The sequence below is a fragment of the Haemaphysalis longicornis genome, unplaced genomic scaffold (assembly GCF_048455015.1).
Source record: "Haemaphysalis longicornis isolate Haplotype H1 unplaced genomic scaffold, Haemaphysalis longicornis Haplotype H1 scaffold_6, whole genome shotgun sequence".
Classification (NCBI taxonomy): domain Eukaryota; kingdom Metazoa; phylum Arthropoda; class Arachnida; order Ixodida; family Ixodidae; genus Haemaphysalis; species Haemaphysalis longicornis.
Window position 1 is genome coordinate 21,018,163 of NW_027526407.1, and position 17,654 is coordinate 21,035,816.

The 17,654-nt window shown below is 43.5% G+C and overlaps 1 protein-coding gene across 8 annotated transcripts in view; it reads right to left on the reverse strand.

Moving 5' to 3' along the window:
- Window positions 1–17,654, reverse strand: part of LOC144142292 (uncharacterized) — a 51,257-nt gene that overhangs the window by 21,461 nt on the left and 12,142 nt on the right. For all 8 annotated transcript variants that reach the window (XM_077673687.1, XM_077673684.1, XM_077673688.1 and 5 more), the window contains 5 exons: window positions 15,257–15,322; window positions 14,836–14,895; window positions 14,209–14,328; window positions 11,093–11,221; window positions 5,541–5,651 (listed from right to left, as the gene is read on the reverse strand). In XM_077673687.1, coding sequence (XP_077529813.1) covers window positions 5,541–5,651; window positions 11,093–11,221; window positions 14,209–14,328; window positions 14,836–14,895; window positions 15,257–15,322 — 486 coding nt within the window. The remainder of the gene's footprint in view (window positions 1–5,540; window positions 5,652–11,092; window positions 11,222–14,208; window positions 14,329–14,835; window positions 14,896–15,256; window positions 15,323–17,654) is intronic.

A 17,654-nucleotide genomic window follows, 5' to 3' on the forward strand; every position in this document is an offset into this window, starting at 1 on the left:
TTTCCAAGCGACATTTGCACCCGTGTATTTTAAACCTATGTATGTGCCCATCACCAGGTGACGGTTTATGCCTGCACGGGTATGGGGTGCAAGGACTGTGGCGTGCAAGCACAGCTGGGATTCATGCCCCTACCGATAACATGCCGCTTCTGCTGGTGGGAGATTTAAACGGTGAAGTGTCATGGCTCATTGTACCCTGTGAGCTGTCCTCTTTATACGAGTGGTTTGGGTTTGGGTTGGTGTGTTGCACAGACCGTAAGATGTTTTGGATGCGGGAGGGAAACGGGCAGTCCCGTGTTTACCGCTAGAATAAATTTCGAGGGCTTTCAGGTTTAACTCGCGATGGCACGGACGAATGTCGTTCGCTTGTACGAAGAAGTGCGTGAATTGAAGAAGCATTGGCCCGAACAGAAGCGCCAATGGACACAAAAACAATGAAAAGCCGCCGCCGTTGCCACTTGGCGTTCCAGGTTACCCAGAAGTTGCGAATTCCTCCTGGATGAGCAGCAACACTCCTGCTTGGAACGCCGACGTAGGCCAATAGTACTTGTTCAGCTCCAAGGGCTTTCACAGCGACACTTTTGGCGTTTCCTTCTAAACACGCGCACATTACCGGCTGCGGTTTATCCATGCACGGGTTGGGAGTGGAGGGAAGGGGAGCGGGGACGCGAGGCTGTAGGTTTCATGGCCATAGGGATGACAGGTCCATTGTGCTGGCGGGAGGTATAAAATGGAATTTAAACGAACCACTGCGACCTGTCCGGTGTCCTCTCAGTGGTTGACGGGATTGGGTTGGTGTCTGTTTTGATTACGCGTCGTATACGACGCAGGACCGAAACGGGCTGCTCCATGTTTTTCCTCGAGAATAAAGTTCGGGTCCTTCGAAGTTTCATACAGTGAATTGGCTAGAAAACATGCTCAATCGCAAACGTGTTTTTCTAACATTTTGTGGACTGCGTCTTGTCTTGCTTTGCAGGTCATTAGTCTTCGCGGAGTGGAAGGGCGCTAATTATTTTATAATTACCTGCCTTCCCCTTGCTGCTCGCATGCTTTGTTCTGCCGTCCATCCTGTTATTTCGTGGGAACCATTGGTTCCATTGCTTTGCAAGGTTCTCTTTTATATCGCATGCAGTCGATGACTCATTAGCTGGAATATAAGGCTTAACGTCAAGACGGCCGACAAAATTCCGGCAATAAACACTGGCTGCAGCGCAAACAACAAACTGCCCAAAGAATGTTTGCATTGACGCCATATTTTTTAAGGAATGGTCTTTTACCGAAGGTGAACTGACAAAATCAAAGAATCTGGCGTGACAGACGAGCCTGCTCGGAAACGCAACGGAAGCTTGAAGGCTATCGCTAAATGGGGCCTACTGAATGCGTCGTGGTTTTCAAGTGCATAGCACTTTATCAGTCCGCCTTGTTGTCGTAGCTCGCTAACGGTCGAAGTCAAGCGGCTGCCGGAATGAGGCGGCGCAGCGAGAAACGGACCCATGTAGAGCCTGGTGTACCGTCTTCAGTGAGTCAAGCTCACGCGGTTTAAATATTCAAGCGCGGTTTAAACCCACGCGGTTTATACAGTCATAACGGTTAGAACCTCGTGAACCGCTGGCGTTTGTCATACATCTCCCCGTTGTCTAGCACAAAGAAAACCGCATGTACATTTCAGGCCAAATCTGTGCGTATAACCGGCACCACCCTCGTTAATGTAGGTAGGAACGCTCGTTGGGTTGGTTTTTACGATAGTACGCGGAAAAAGCGGCCGCACAAGAAAAAAAACGGCGTGTTCGAAATGACGCAAAAAAGCTGCAGCCGCGAAAGAAAAAAAGTACGCGTTCGAAATGGCACAAGACAGCTCAAGCATACGCAATTAAAGCAAGCACGAAAACAACACAACTCCCGCTGGCGCAGTTTCAGGCAGTGGGCGCGCGAGCACTGCGAAAGCTGGAAATTTGAATGGCATTCCATCAAGGGAGGAGTGAGACAGGGCGGCGAAGAGCGTGATGGGTGGTAGCAGTGAGCGGATAACGGCGCCCCCCCCCCCCCTCTTCCACCCCTGTTCCGGCGAATCACTGCTCTGAACTTCCGACAGCTTTTACATTGAGTGAAAGGGCTTTAATTTTTAACTAAAAACGCGTTATAAAACATCTACTCCGCCCATACGAGCGACTTCACCAATTTGAGGTACCAGTTATATGGCAGCTGTAAAGTACGTTTCAGCTGAATGTAATCTTAGCTTCGCGCGTCTCAGGACTAATGTAGGGAAAATGCAGTGCCACCTATCAGGGTCCAATTATGTCTTCAATCGTATAACTCTGCTCAAATCTAATGCGTAGGGGCAGTATCAATTACAGAAAAAAAGTGGCTGAGTTAGTGTTAGTACATCCTACATATTTTCTAGCGCAAAACTCTTGGAAAACATTGAAAATGCGGACGGGAAAGGCACGGCTGTGTCTGGTCTTTTTTGCGCAGGGTAATACACCAGAGAGCCCAAGAGCAGTATTAAATATGGATGACGCAAAAGTGGCACTACGCGTCACTTGCTCTTGGAATTGTATCAATGCTGTGTGTACAACATGCCTCCTGAAGTGTCCACACCTCAAAGCCAGCCGTGAAACGAGGGCGACTGCGACTATCTAAGGCCGCAGAGCTGTGTAAACGGCACAAAGCGTGGATAGGGAAACGTGTGGGGAACGCCGCGTCAAAATGTTTAATATAAGAAATACCGGCTCCTAACCTAACTACCGGCTTCGCAAATGATTTACACGATGTCCTAAATAGGTTGCGAGTAAGGTTTCCGGCTGCGCCTATGTTTCTCCTAGGTGATTTTAACTTCTCTAATGTTTCGTGGTCTCCCCTTTTTCCAACACTATCCAAAACTTCTGCTGACAGTGCTGCCTTTCTTGACGTGTGTTCAGACTAACCTTAGCCAGCTGGTTAATGCTCCAACCCGCATTACCTTGTCTACCTCCACAGTACTAAACTTAGTGCTGACCACGCATCCCGACCTAATTAAATCCCTATCAGTTATTCCGGGCGTAAGCGACCATCTAGCTATTCATTTTAACATGAATAAAACAACTAAAAGAAGTGATAGCTCAAAAGCTTTTAGGGACTACAAAAGAGCTGACTATGTTTCAATTAATAATGAGCTTCAGGTTTTCCTAAACGATTTCCTTTCGAATTTTCTGGAAAGATCCATGCAACAAAACGGGAATTTGTTTAAGCAGAAGGTAGCAGAACTTACCAATCATAATATTCCACTCCGCAGAATTAGGCAAAACGCAAAGTCCCCTTGGTTCACGCCTACACTAAAACGACTACTCAACAAAAAGAAACGAATTTTTCGAAGGGCAAAGCTAACTAACAACACGGACAGGTGGTCCGCTTATCTTCACGCAGCTGACGAGTACGCTCGCGCATTATCCGTCGCAAAAGAAACTTATTATCAACAAACGCTTCCCTCCCTGCTTGCAACTAACCCACAGAAATTTTGGCACATGATTAGCGGAAATGAAATAAAGGCGATAGAATTAATCCATGATGATAACAGCCGTGTACCAAAAGAAGCGTTTTGTGCCATTTTAAGCTGTGTGTTTTCATCGTGCTTTGTTAAATCTGCAGCCCTTTCTTTTCCCGACACCCCCCCTCACCACTTTGTTCCAATAGAACCACTTATATTTGACTGTTCTGGCATACGAAAATTGATCGAAAACAAGAAATTAGCCAGCGCTCCAGGTGAAGACGGTATCTGTGCAAAGTTTTTGCATAATACCTCTGTTTACTCATCTGTAATTTTATGTAAGCTTTTCACGCAGTCTGGAATGTCATTCCCTTCCAGGCGACTGGAAAGCGGGAAAGGTGGTTCCTCTTCACGAATCAGGTGACGGTCATAACCCCCGCAATTACAGGCCCATATCGTTAACAAGTATACCGAGTAAGCTCATGGAACACGTCATCTATTCCCACATAATCACTTTTTTAGAAAACAACTCCTTCCTTAGTGATCAGCATGAATTCCGGAAAAAGTACTCGTGTGAGACCCAACTTCTCTGCTTTACTAATGACCCATTTCTTGCCATTGACGCTTCTTCCCTTGTTGACTGTATTTTCCTCGACTTGGCTAAAGCTTTTGGCACTGTATGCCATAAACTACTACTGCTAAAACTAAGCAAACTTAATCTTGATGCTAACATATCAAAATGGATTGAATGCTTTCTAACAGACCGCTCCCAATTTGTAACTGCTAATGAATTCAACTCCCCCCTCTCACCCGTAACCTCTGGCGTCCCACAAGGATCTGTTCTTGGCCCACTACTCTTCCTAATTTACATTAACGGCTTGCCACATAACATCTCTTCTATAAACCTTTTCGCCGATGATTGTGTTATTTATCGCGAAATTAAAACCCCTTCTGACCACCTTGCCCTTCAGTGTGACTTAGACAATGTTTCATCTTGGTGCGATACTTGGCGAATGAACCTTAATGTTACTAAATGCAAGATAATGAGAGTTTCACGTCGAACATGTATTATTTCTACTAACGACGTACTTAATAATTCCCCCCTTACTAAAGTTAGCACTTACAAGTTCCTTGGCGTTACAATTTCTGACAACCTTTCCTGGCCGACTCACATTGACCTTATTATAAACAGTGCTAACCGAACTCTTGGTTATTTACGCCGTAACTTCTCCCTTGCCCCGATGGAACTGAAACTTCTCTATAAAACATTAGTGCGACCTAAGCTCGAATATTCATCATCTATATGGGATCCACGCGTAAACGTTCGTATCAGTACCCTCGAAGCAATTCAAAATCGCATTGCTTGCTTCATTTTGTCCACCTATTCCCGTACAGCAAGCGTAACTCATATGAAGTCAACCTTAAATCTACCTACCCTATCACTTCGCCGCAAAATCTCACGCCTGTGCCTCTTCCACAAGTTGTACCATACCATACACTCACTGAGTAACTCTTTTTTTGCCGCCATCCTACATTTCATCCCGCAGCGATCACCACTTCAAAGTTGGAATTCCAAGCAGCCGTGCAAACCTTCATTTGAATTCATTCGTGCCCACAACAAGCTCAGACTGGAATCACCTTCCCCCTTCCATTGCATCAATCACACACCCTGCCAACTTCAAGAGTACCATGAACGCATACCCTTATTAAACATGCTCCATTTGTTTGTACAGATTGTTATTTTGTTTTTCCACCACTCCTCTCTGTAACGCATTCTGCATTGAGAGTAAATAAATGAAATGAAATGAAATTAGCAACATGGCCTAATTAATATGTCCAGAACTTCCTAAGACTTGATGAGGAGTCTGATGTACCCATCATGCGTGCTTCTGGTCGTCACGTCTGCTAACACCAAAAACTTAATGAAATTTGAAGAACCGCCGTTTACTTTCGCTTCATTGTGGCGGCACTTAGAGAAACCGTGATTCTTTTTGACCGTAACAAATGGTATTTTGGTGTTGTTCTTGCTCTCCTTCTGCCAACATCCCGTCTATTACGTGAAGAGTATGGTACTTACGAAAGATTTTGACTGCCACTCAAATTGGTTGTTTTGGCAGTCCTGCCAGACTGCATTCTTGATCATAGTTTTCCACCGAAAGAACACGTCTGAGCAGTTGTTTAAGTGCTCCTGTGGAGATGGACAAGAGTAAACAAAAATATGTAAAACGCTACCTTTTTGTACATAACAGATTTTGAAACGTACGGTATACAAATTGCAAGTGCAGGGACTATATTTTTATATATATAAAATTTCAAGAAACATACGAGTGGGGCAAAAGAAAAGAAGCACCTGAAAAAATTGTGTTAATTTCAGATGTAATATGTTAATACAACAGCTTCTGCAAGTGCTGGTGCACGAGTCGCTATCGAAACCGCGGCTCGTGGAGCTCGTCAGGGGATTCATTATGATGGGATACCCTGTTTAGGTGTGCAAATTTTAACAAATGTTCACGGGCGTTGTGAAAATTAGTTATAGTTAATTAGAAAGTGTCGAAAGCCAAAATTATGCATGTGTAGAGCAGCACGTCAGCGAACGCACCATGGCATCAGGACAGCCGCGATACGATGATGTATGGATGTATCTCCGATGCAAAAATAATAATGCGGTTTACGCTTGGCCCGGGCGCAATCTGTTCGTGTCAGCTCATAGTGCGGTTTGATAAATTTAGAGTCATTTTTTCGAAAGACAGAAATACCTAACATTTTATGGAGAGAGAAAATACGAAAATTTGGGGCATAGAAGGGATTTGGAAAGCCCGCGAACGGAGGGATCGACAATCACTTAGAGAGTCCTTCGCCCTGCGGTGGACATCAGTGGGCTGTGGACATTATTGACTATTATAAAAATGCTGACACTTTTGGTTATACTTTGCAATGCTTTAGGAATCCAGAATAACAAACATTTCATCGTTGAATGCTGTTTTGTTCTACTGCTGCAAATAAGTGTGGGTTCGAAGACAGGCAATCTCCCAATGTGTCTCCCGGTGCGCTTCTGCATAAGAAAAGAGCAATTCCTTGCTTAGCTAGGTCAAAAATACAGGCGCAACAAGAAGGAACTGTGGAAGTCCCTAAAATCGGACAATCAAGAACAGGTTGGTGTTCTCATACTGTCTGTGGATGGCGTCCAAGTTGTCAGTGACTATAAAAATGCCGTCTTGTTTTAATACGTACCTTGAATTTCACCCTCTTTTTCATGACAAACTTTGTGAAACCACCGGACACATTACTGAATAGATAGATCGAGCTGTCCTTGTTATCACTTACGGAGGAATCCTTAAACTTCTTCACTAGCTTTTGTTCGATCAGCAATCGTTCCTGTCGAATTTTCCTCCAACGTCATGAAAGCTCGCGCCCAGGTGTTCGCTCATAACCTGGTCTTGCTTTTTACAAAGTCCTTGGGCACGGGTATATTGCCCGCCAAATGGAAAATTGCAAACATTGTCTAAATTCCCAAAAGTGGTCCGAAAAGCATTGCTCTTAACTAGAGGCCTATCTCGCTGATAATCGTTTCTTGCAAAATCTGAGAGAATTTACCTGTCTATTAGGCAGCACACGAAAAATAATAACTAAATGGCGGAAGATCAACATGACTTTAGATCCAGTCTTTCGGGCACAACGTAATTGCTAAAATTCAGCCACAATTCTTTTCTTAGATTTGGCCTTGGTGCACAAGCTTGTTGCAGATTAGGGATTTAAAAACAGCGTTTGGCTGTGCATGCATAGGTTGTTCTTACACAAACTCTCCTATCTTGGAAAACACACCATCGTTGTTGATTGCATCACCTCTTACCTTTCGTCAAAGTCTCAGAATGCGTGCTTAATTACTCTAAATCAGACCGTCTTAACATTACATCCGGTGTACTTCAGGGTCCGGTATTAGGGCCAGTATTGTAATTGGTTTGTGGGAATTATATATCAAAGATTTGTAGTGCGAAGTTCGTCTGTACTCTGATGACAGCGTAGTGTACACTACCACTGAAGGCGTTCATGATATTGTTTCCCCGTGGTATAAATTAAAAGGGTTCAAAGTTGGTGTAAGAACTGGCACATGTCGTTAAATATTACCTAAAGTAAATATGTCGCCTTTAGCCGCATATGTACTTTTACACATTCTCGGTGTTTTATAAATTCACTTCCCATCGATAATGCTTCAGTATTTAAGTACCTTGGTGCGTATTTTACGAAAGATTTAAGTGGAAGAAACACGTTGAATTTTTAACAACCTAAGCTTCTAGGACATTGAACTTTCTCATGGAAAATTTTCGAAAAGAGCCAGAAAACGTAGAACTCTGGTATACTGCTAATGCGCGACCTACTCTAGAGTACGCTTGCGCGGTTTGGGAACCGCTAATGGTGTCCCTATCGGATGCCCTAGAACGCATACGGAACCGAGCGGCCCGTTTTGTCACCGACGGTTATGACATTCGCCGTAGTGTTTAGCCATGGAAGTTTTTAGTAAGGGAAACGTTAAAAAAATGGCGCCTTCATGACACTGGAACCATTTCATTGTACATATATTTTAATAAAGCTGGAATCGATAAGAACTTTCACCTTCGCCCCACATACTTCGTATCGGCACGCTGCGACCACAATCTTAAAGTTCGTGAATTCAACTGTCATACAAATATTTTTAGAGCTCGTTCTTTGAACATATTTCTGTTTAGAATAAGTTGCCACATCGGATTGTTGTATGCACAAGGGATGCGGCGTTCAGTGCGGTTTTTGGCGAGGTGACTTGAAATTTCTCTTTATGCATCAGAAATGGATGGTTTGTGGTGCACTTTTCTTTCTTTACGTGTGTGCCCGTCTCCCTCCAAAAATGCCTTACGAGGCAGCAGGCTTATAAATAAATAAATAAATAAATAAATAAATAAATAAATAAATAAATAAATAAATAAATAAATAAATAAATAAATAAATAAATAAATAAATAAATAAATAAATAAATAAATAAATAAATAAATAAATAAATAAATAAATAAATAAATAAATAAATAAATAAATAAATAAATAAATAAATAAATAAATAAATAAATAAATAAATAAATAAATAAATAAATAAATAAATAAACAAACAAACAAACAAACAAATAAACAAATAAACAAATAAACAAACAAACAAACAAATAAATAAATAAACAAATAAATAAATAAATAAATAAATAAATAAATAAATAAATAAATAAATGGTATACATGCGGTTTTTGTACTCCGCAGTTGGGAGCAGCTGCCTGGCCGACAAGAACAGCTGCTTTCACGATTGATCAATACGCCGGTGAATGACCAGCGTGTGGTAGCCAGGGGTGGGTACTTCAGGCTTTGCGCATTGTCGATAGTTTAACATGTCATTTCCCGTGTGGTACTTGAACCGATGGTGGTCCGTCTCTTTCGTAATATTGATTGGTTGTGGGGTTTAACGCGCCGACGCAACGCAGGCGATGTGGCGCGCCGTAGTGGAGGGCTCCGGATTAATATGGGCCCCTGGGAGATCTTTAACGTGCACCGAAATCTCGTACACACGGGCGTTTTTGCTTTTCGCGTGCATCAGAAAAGCGGCCGCCGTGGCCGGGAATCGAACCCGCGACCTCTTGCTCAGCAGCACAACGGCTCAGCCACTGAGCCACGTAATACATATCATCCATTGGATGGGGGACAAGAGGAAGCTGGTAGCAATAACAGAAGTTTATAATTTTCAATACTTTCCTACTCAAGAGACTCATTCATCCTAATTCATCGATTTCCTTATTCCAGCCCCTCTAGCCAACCCTATTTATACAGAACTGAAAATACAACCCGGGTGTGAACAATGTGGATCGAATATTTATCGACGCTCTAAATCATGGCACTTCCCGACAGCCCTGAATTGACTTCAGGAGCTACTTCTTGTCCAAAGCCAAAGCCGTTGAGGACATCCTCCACTCCTGATCCATTAAACACCAACTGACTACGACCCACCAGCCAGAAACTTATGCCCTTACAGAGCGATTTAAGAGAACGCTTACTGATGTGATTTCACCGTATGTTTTTGGCGACCGCCCCGACTGGGAACCTAGGAGTTACTGCTCCAACTTCGACTATAACTCCTCCCGCTGGTTTATCTTCAATTCGGCTGAGCCCCCCCTTGCCAATGGACACTATTTTAAATGGCACCAGTGTGGCGATGTCCGAGAATTCTCATAACACCCTAGCCAGTGCCAACCTGGCCCGCCATATTGCTGGCGCCAACCTCTATGCTTCACAGGTGTCGGATAAGCACCGCTACAACCAGAGCCACCACACGGAGATCTTTCCACCGGGTTCCTTAGTCCACGTCTGTTTACCTTCCCGTCATGTGGGCCTGTGGGAAAATACTGCGCTGGCACTGCGCTGGCACTGCGCCGTGCGATACCGCATAGCCCGTCAAGTGACCGAGGTCAGCTTTGCAGTTGTTTCACTTAACCACTCCCCCTCGTTGTCTACTCCTCACACTGACCTTGTCCATGTCATCCGCATCAAGCTCTAGAACACAAGTAGCCACCATACCTCCTTGCAGTGACCACATAGATCTTTAAAAAGGACTGAGACGACGCCACTCCACCCAAGGGGTCATGTTACAGGGAAATTTTGTATTTACAGGTTCCCGCACCCAAGACGACGCCAGACAAAAAAGGGCTTAGTAAAATTGGTTGAATGACAGCCGACGGAAGAGGTAGAGGATGACGATACTTGCTCCAGCCTGCGAACAACACAACTCGGACTCTCCCCTCTCGGCACAGACTGTCGCTACCCCCAAAGTAAGTAACTGTAAATATATTGTACCCCAACCACTGAACGCCGTCCTTCCACGCAGCGATATATTGGTGAGTGTTGACTGCTGTACCATTATTAAATACTGTAGGTATGATGCCTGGTTTTCTCACAAATACCGCACTTATGAAACCTGCATCTGCCTGTCGAGAAAAGCGTGGAATCGAATTATATACCTTGTTCTCATTCAAAATTGTAGTGAGTAATGTAGTATGTTAACAGCGGGATTTTATTGCATCAGATACGTACGCGTTGTCACCTACATGTTTGCAGAAGTCTCTGTGATAAGAACATTCTGCATTTTCCTACGCGGGCTATAAACAACATAGATCCAGACGGGGCAGGCTGACAAGGACCTAAAGGTACTAAGCAATGCATACGGCGAATAAAAACTACTGCGGGCAGTCACACAACAAGTGGACAAAAACTAATGTGTTAGAATTAAGGCTATTCCGGTCAGAGGTTGTGCAACGGGGACCGCAAAAAGTTTACAATACAAGAGAATCTGCAAGACAGCCAAGAATAGCTTAGGCGCAATGTTGCACGGGTAATAATTCAGTTGATCAGTCAAAAATGGAAAGAGAAAAAGAATTCGGGGAATAAAACAGCGCTGCAAAGAAGACTTGCGTTAATACAATCTGTTCATTTCATACCCGCAGACTACAGGCTACCAAGTTCCCCTTTATCTACTTGTTTTCATGCAGCGGCTGCGAACAGCACTCGTAATTACCGAATGTATTTACAAGCGATGATGACGAACCGGTTTTAAGAAATTTTCCTTACCTTCCTTTCATCACTTCTAACAGAAAAAGCACAGTATAAGCAAGGTCGCTTGGTTGTAGTGTCCTCTTCTCTTCGCTGACTTCCATCACCAGCTGGTGAATCCATTGCTTGAGGTGTTCCTTCAGTTTCCTGCAAAAATGTCATCGGAGCAGCAGCACTAATTTGTATTCGTATTGTTCAAGCTACCGGCCACTACCCAAGTGAGTAGTTCATATAAAAACCCAAACCCAGGAAACGAAGAAACCTCTGTTGCTTAACAAAAAGCCCCAAACTAAGCAATTACATGTCAAGAATACTGCTCTTACCCGAAAGCAAAATGCATTTGGCACTCAGTATCTTGATAAAACGGCGCGCCGTGGTGAATGGTGCTTGTGGTGAGTGCTGTTTTGCGAGATACAGACAATTTTAAATGGAAGACTTCATTTCACACTAACTGCCACCTGTGGAGCCGAACAATTATTCGCAAGAAACCCTTCTTTATTGCTCACTACGTTGAGCAAACAGGTTGGCTCAATTCTTGATTCTTTGATGCAAGAAAATGGTAGGACACAATCCCGCCATGCAAACGCCGCGGTGGTTCCTGCCTAAAAAAACACACTAGTTTATATACGTCGTCAACTTCATGAGGTAGCGACAACACGCGGTGAACCCAAACCTTGTGGGAACATCAAACTTGCGATTAAATATAAGAGAGCGGGGGGGTGGGGGGGACGTAAACGCCGTATGTAATTAAACACCCTGATTTTGTCATTTTCTTTATAACGCTTGGGAACTGAATCGAGGAAGGACGCGAAAAAGTATGGAGTATTCTGTCATGCGAATATTTTTAAAGCGAAGCCATTGTGCCCTCACTGGTGCCGTTGTACGCCAAAACACCCTACAGGAAATCCAACTTTCAATGACAGTGCTGGTGAATGATCCTGGGATGAAGTAAAAGAAAAAAAAATTCCGGGTCATCTCCACTGACGTGCAACCTAGGGAGGGGCGAGGCATGCAGTGTATAAATTCATTCTTGGCGCCTTGGCGTTTTTCCCAACGGAGATGAAACCTTTGTGTAATAGAGGTATACAGCTTTGCTGTAAAAGCCTCGTGTCTTTGAAGCACGCAGCGTTATGGCGGGAGTCGTAAACGAGCATCCCGGTGTTTTTTTAGTACGCGTTACGATATAGCGCGAGGCGTAAACGAGATCCCCGTTGTTTTAGTATCGTTACTACATGAGACGACGATTACGACGACGACAGGAGACGCCGACAGCCCCAGCCCCCTAGGGGCTTCGCCACTGAAAACTCTTCCCGAGGCCGGAATTGAACTTGGAGCCCTCGCGTATGAAGCCGGCGTCAATCCGAACGCTCCATTACGGCATGGTCGAAGCGAACGCCCAGCAGCAGGTACCGACTCGTGCCGTTCACCCCAAACACGAACGTTAGGCCTACAGAGTGCACAAACGAGAACTGCTGTGGGCATTCTAGAAAAGAGGTGCGTACCTCCAGAGTAGCACATATTCGCAGTGTCGGATTGGCCAACCAAAGAATCCATCACGAGAAAGCATTGTGTTCAACCATCGTCATCGTTAGGACGGATGTGTGATTCTTATCAAGACGCTGTCAGTGCTCTTGCCTGCACGTTGGGGTACTTTTGGCTGGACTTCCACTCTCCGATATTTACACTGTGTCGTTACCTTTGCTGTTTACCTAATTTAGTTCTTTTGTCTGTATTGAGTGTGGATTTTTGGGGTTTTTGGTACCAGTTACGCAGGGTCTCGCTTTCCGAGTTTCTTGTATTATTCTTATTGTTCACGAACTGCAAATCCCTGTCTTCTCCGCTGGTCCTCTCTATCTGTCTGCTCGTCTACCGCTCTCTCATTCTCTCCGCTATGCAACCTGTTACCAGATCACTGTATTGAAACATGGAAAACGTTAACTGGTGGTGTGTTCCAAAATATCGACTTACCACCGAATAATTACTAGTGACACACCACTGTGCTGCAGGTGACCTCAAGGTCTCTATTGCCGAGTCGTGGCCAGAGTAACCACGTTTAAATATTTAGGAGTCATGTTTGATTCACATATGAACTGGAAATCTCCTATAGACGAGATACGCTCGAAGGTAGCGTATGGCTGCCACACGTTACTAAAAGCTCGGGAGTGTTTCGTCTGTTTGTGGTGTTTAACGCGCCGACGCAACGGACGCGGTGAGGCGCGCCGTAGTGGAGGGCTCCGGATTAATTTTGATCACCTGGGCATCTTTACGCGCGCCGAAATCTCACACACCTGGGAGTTTTTGCTTTACGCCTTCATCAAAAAAGCGGCCGCCGTGCCCGGGAATCGAACCCGCGTCCTCTCGGGAGCGTTTCAGCGCCGCCATTTTGCGTACCGTGTATTTTGCATTTGTGCATAGCCATCTGAGCTACTGCATAGAATTGTGGGCGGCACATACAAAACATATTTGAAATCTCTGAGCCGCCCACATAATTGGGCAATAACAATTATTACATTTTCAAACAGGACTGAAACCCGTAAACCGCTGGTCGAACAAAAGCGCTTAGTTCCGCAGGACTCTGTTCACGCTGCGGATATAATACACGGAACAGTAAATCATTACGACCATCTACCACTATACATTTTTAAGATACCGGCGTTGACCACAAAAGCTGCGACGAACAATTGCTTTAATTTACCGTTTGCTAAAAATGTATGCGGTCGGCGGGTAATAGAATTTTAGGGTGCTCTTATTTGGAGTGCTATACCAGCTGACATAAAAGTTGCACAGAACGTTTCTGCAGCAATGAAGCGTTACGTGTTAGAGGATAGATGCGCTGTCGGATAAATAATCAATGTGTTTTTTCTTGTCCCCAAAAGTGCATTGTGTCATCCGGTATATGTTTATGTACATGTTCCGTTTGCCACTGTTGGTACCATCTGCTGATTTATGCGGTATGTCTAACCATTGCTCCCGACAATAGCTAGGCAGGCAAGGGGACCAAAACTGTTTCTGTAAAGTTTTTGAATAACCTGCTGAAAGTGACAATAAAAAATAAATTTTTCAAGTGTAATAGCGTAATTCAACTCTTAGGCCTAGTTACTGCGGCCAGCCAGCACCAAAATTAGTGCACTTACCATATCCTCTTGCAGGGTATCGCAGGATGGAACTTGAGTACTCTTGGCAATTTCTTGACTGTCAAATTCCTCGTGGCCCCTCCGAAAAGCATCTGCTTTTGTAGAAAGCAGTCCTCTACCCTAAAGAAAAATAGCAATGTGGCATAATCACGACTGAAAAAAATTTAAAGCGCTCGCTAGCATTTGTTGCGGCGAGGCCTGTAATACTTGGCTTACGAGTTTTTCGAAGTAACAATGAAAAAATGGTTGAAAAGCAGTTTTGAATTAGTTTTTAATGTTCGAAGAAAATACAGCTGATTTTGTGGCGTTTGTACTGTTAAAATATTGCTCGAAAAATAAGATATGGTGCAAGTAAACAGAAAATCGCAAAATTTCATGCCGAGAAAGAATTCAGACAGCTTTGGGGAGGAGTATCTAGAATTGTAAGGGGCTTATGCCCTGAAATGGACGTCACGACGTTGATAAAGATACAAGTACAACAATAAAACCTTGATTATAAACAAAGCGTAGAGCAGTGTAGTGACGCCAACCACGGCAGAGGCAGGAATGAATCGCAAGGAATTAGCTTTGAGTGTGAACGCATCGTTTTCGTACACAACTCAAACAGCATTCTGATGTGCTACTTACTCTTCCGATTGGCGAGACGTAGCCTCCAAATCCTGGAGGTGGACCAATCGCGCTAGGCCTCTTGGAAAGTAGTAAGAAACAACGCGGAATTAATTTTCGTCCTTCATAAACTTGACGAATGCACAGTTGGACTGCTAGAACCAATTTTCATTAGCCAAGGATGCTCGTGCACGCGTAAACCTTTCGTGAAGGTACAATAAAGATAGCTGACATCTTAAGGAGCCATAAAGACAATCTAATGATAAAATTAGCAGCGTAACTATTCCGCTAATATTTTGCTTATGAAGTAGCGAGCATTTTTCTGCGCGTAGTTTTAAATCAGATGGAGGAAATAGGGTAAAATATCAAGCTGTATATAGCCTTTTAAAAAGGTCCGCTTTGAGCGGCCGTAGGAACTATGTGCTAGGAGTTTGTTGATTACCTTGTTCTCAGGGTTCAGCGGATTCATCTTGTGCGCAATTTCCGGGTGTCTTGTTTTCATGTGCTCCTGTAAACGTGGTTGCTTTTAAATTTCTCGTGCTTTAAATTTCACTTCATAAGTTGAGCTCATAGTGGAATATTATAAAACGTCAGACTCAAACCAACAGCACAAGCACTGAGATAAAGTGTTACCAGTTTTCCATAACCATTTTTGATACAAGAAAAGAACAATACTTGTATTGCTGCCATAATGATCTACTCATTGCAGCAAAATTTCAAAGCTCAACGTCTTGTAAATTCTTTCAGTGAGAGCCCCTGTAGTTTAAAACAGCGACTCCAAGAGTGACGACATCAATTATATCCTGATAAGGCTACCAGCGTACTGTATATAAGCATAAGTTTACTGCTCTACAAGACGAAACTAGCTACATTCACCATACCTTGCAGAGTTTTTTTCGGTTGTGTACCAGGGCATGCGCATTGTGTATTGAGCTATATAGGTTCAGAGAAACTTTGCAGTGTGCATACCGTCCCAGAAATAAAATTAGTGCGGGAAAATAAAATGTGGCTAACAACTGCTAACAATCTTATGGCAAAGTAGAAGGAAAAATAATTTAAACATGGCGGGAGAAACGAAGCCATGCTGTACGGAAATAATGCAGACTTGTGGAAATCTAGAAATGGGATAGGTTTAACTTGCCGATTAGCGGTAGTACCCAGGGGCGCACAGTTCCGCCATTATACCGATGACTACGATTTGCGTTTAGTTCATCGGTAGGTTTTACAGATCTCCGTCTTAGTTTTTAAAAGGTGTATCAGCCAATTACATCCATATGCACTATCACAATAAAATTTCAACGTATCCACTTTAGCATTTTGGCGCATATCAAGGGTGTAAATGGTTAATGCTATGGGGTACCCAGCAGAGATGACTTAACATATTTAAGACAAAATAACTGAATAATCATATCAGGCAGAAGTATCACCATCGTATTATCATCTGAATTTGAGTTGTTCTGTTAGAGAGCGGAATAACATTGCCAGAAATAGTGTTTGTGACATCGCAGGAGGCGCTTTGAGAAAACGCAAATCTAAGTACCGGTACAAAGACATTGGGAAGTTATGTCTGGCTTGTTTATGGTGGAACGCTTTGCCAAAAAAAAGAGCGAGTATTTTTTTTACCGAAGCCGGAGATGGATTTACTAACCAGAAAAAAGTGTTAGCCATTTTTAAGCCAGCATCATCCATACACGACATGCTGACACCAAGCACAAGGAAATGTGTAGACTACAGTCAAACCTTAGTTAGGGAAGTATTCATGTATAACGCTATATTCAGGAGCGTAAAGAGTCATCCTGAAATGCGGCTTGCATTTAAAGAAACAATTGTGAAGGCAAAATAAAGAGTGTAAAGAAGGAATAAAAAGTTAAAATGTGTTAAATCAATGTGAAGTTGTTATTTCTTGAATTAATAACTGAATAACAGCCCTGAATGATGCGCTTTTAACCATAAAGAAAAGAAATAGTGAAAAACTTACAGGTTCTCCAATATCTCCAATACATGAAGTCGCCAGTTACGTAAGAAGACATATTAAAAATACTGTTATTTGTGCGTTAAATTCACGTTGGCATCCAAGTGAAAACATCATACCAAGAAGAGAAAAGACTACAGTCACCCCTTTGTGTTTTTAGTGGTGGCTTTGGTCGGCAGTCGTTAACTGTGCAAAACAAATCCTTCGAATGTCATACCCAGTAGGATGCGGCCTGTGAGTCGCAATTGCTCATTTGTTTTTCTAATCTCTTGCTTAGTTGGAATTATTCTGTAAAACTGGATCATTCTTCTATGCTCAACGCAGACCTTCGAATGAAATATACATATAGGTTGTCTTAATTACCTTTTTGGGGCCTTTTTTTGTGAAAAAGAAGTTTTTGGAGACGACGTTCAAGTGGCTTTAATTGCCGCATAGCCAATGCACTAGCAATTACGTCTGCTCAAATTAACAGATGCAGAATCATTGCGAAAGCAATAAATTACCAATTTTTAGCAAGACGCACCGTCGTCTGTACCATGGAAATTACATTTTAATTTCTATCGGCTTAGAACATGTTTATGCGCAGGCGTCAACTAAGCATCAGCTGCCGCGCGCCGAGTATAAGCTTAGCCACACTGCGGAGCCGCATGCTCTCGTTTTCACATCCTCAGACACGCAAGCCTAGATGCAATTTACGGGGAAGCAGTATATGTCAAGCCTCCCCATTTTTCGTTCCGGTGAAGCCGCGTTACTCGGCTCCGCTCCTGGTCTCCTCCTCGCCACCGCCGACCCCTCTATCACGACAGTTATTCCCCTCGCCACCACAGATACCGCTTTCTCAAGTTGCGCAATCGGCTGAAAACGGTGG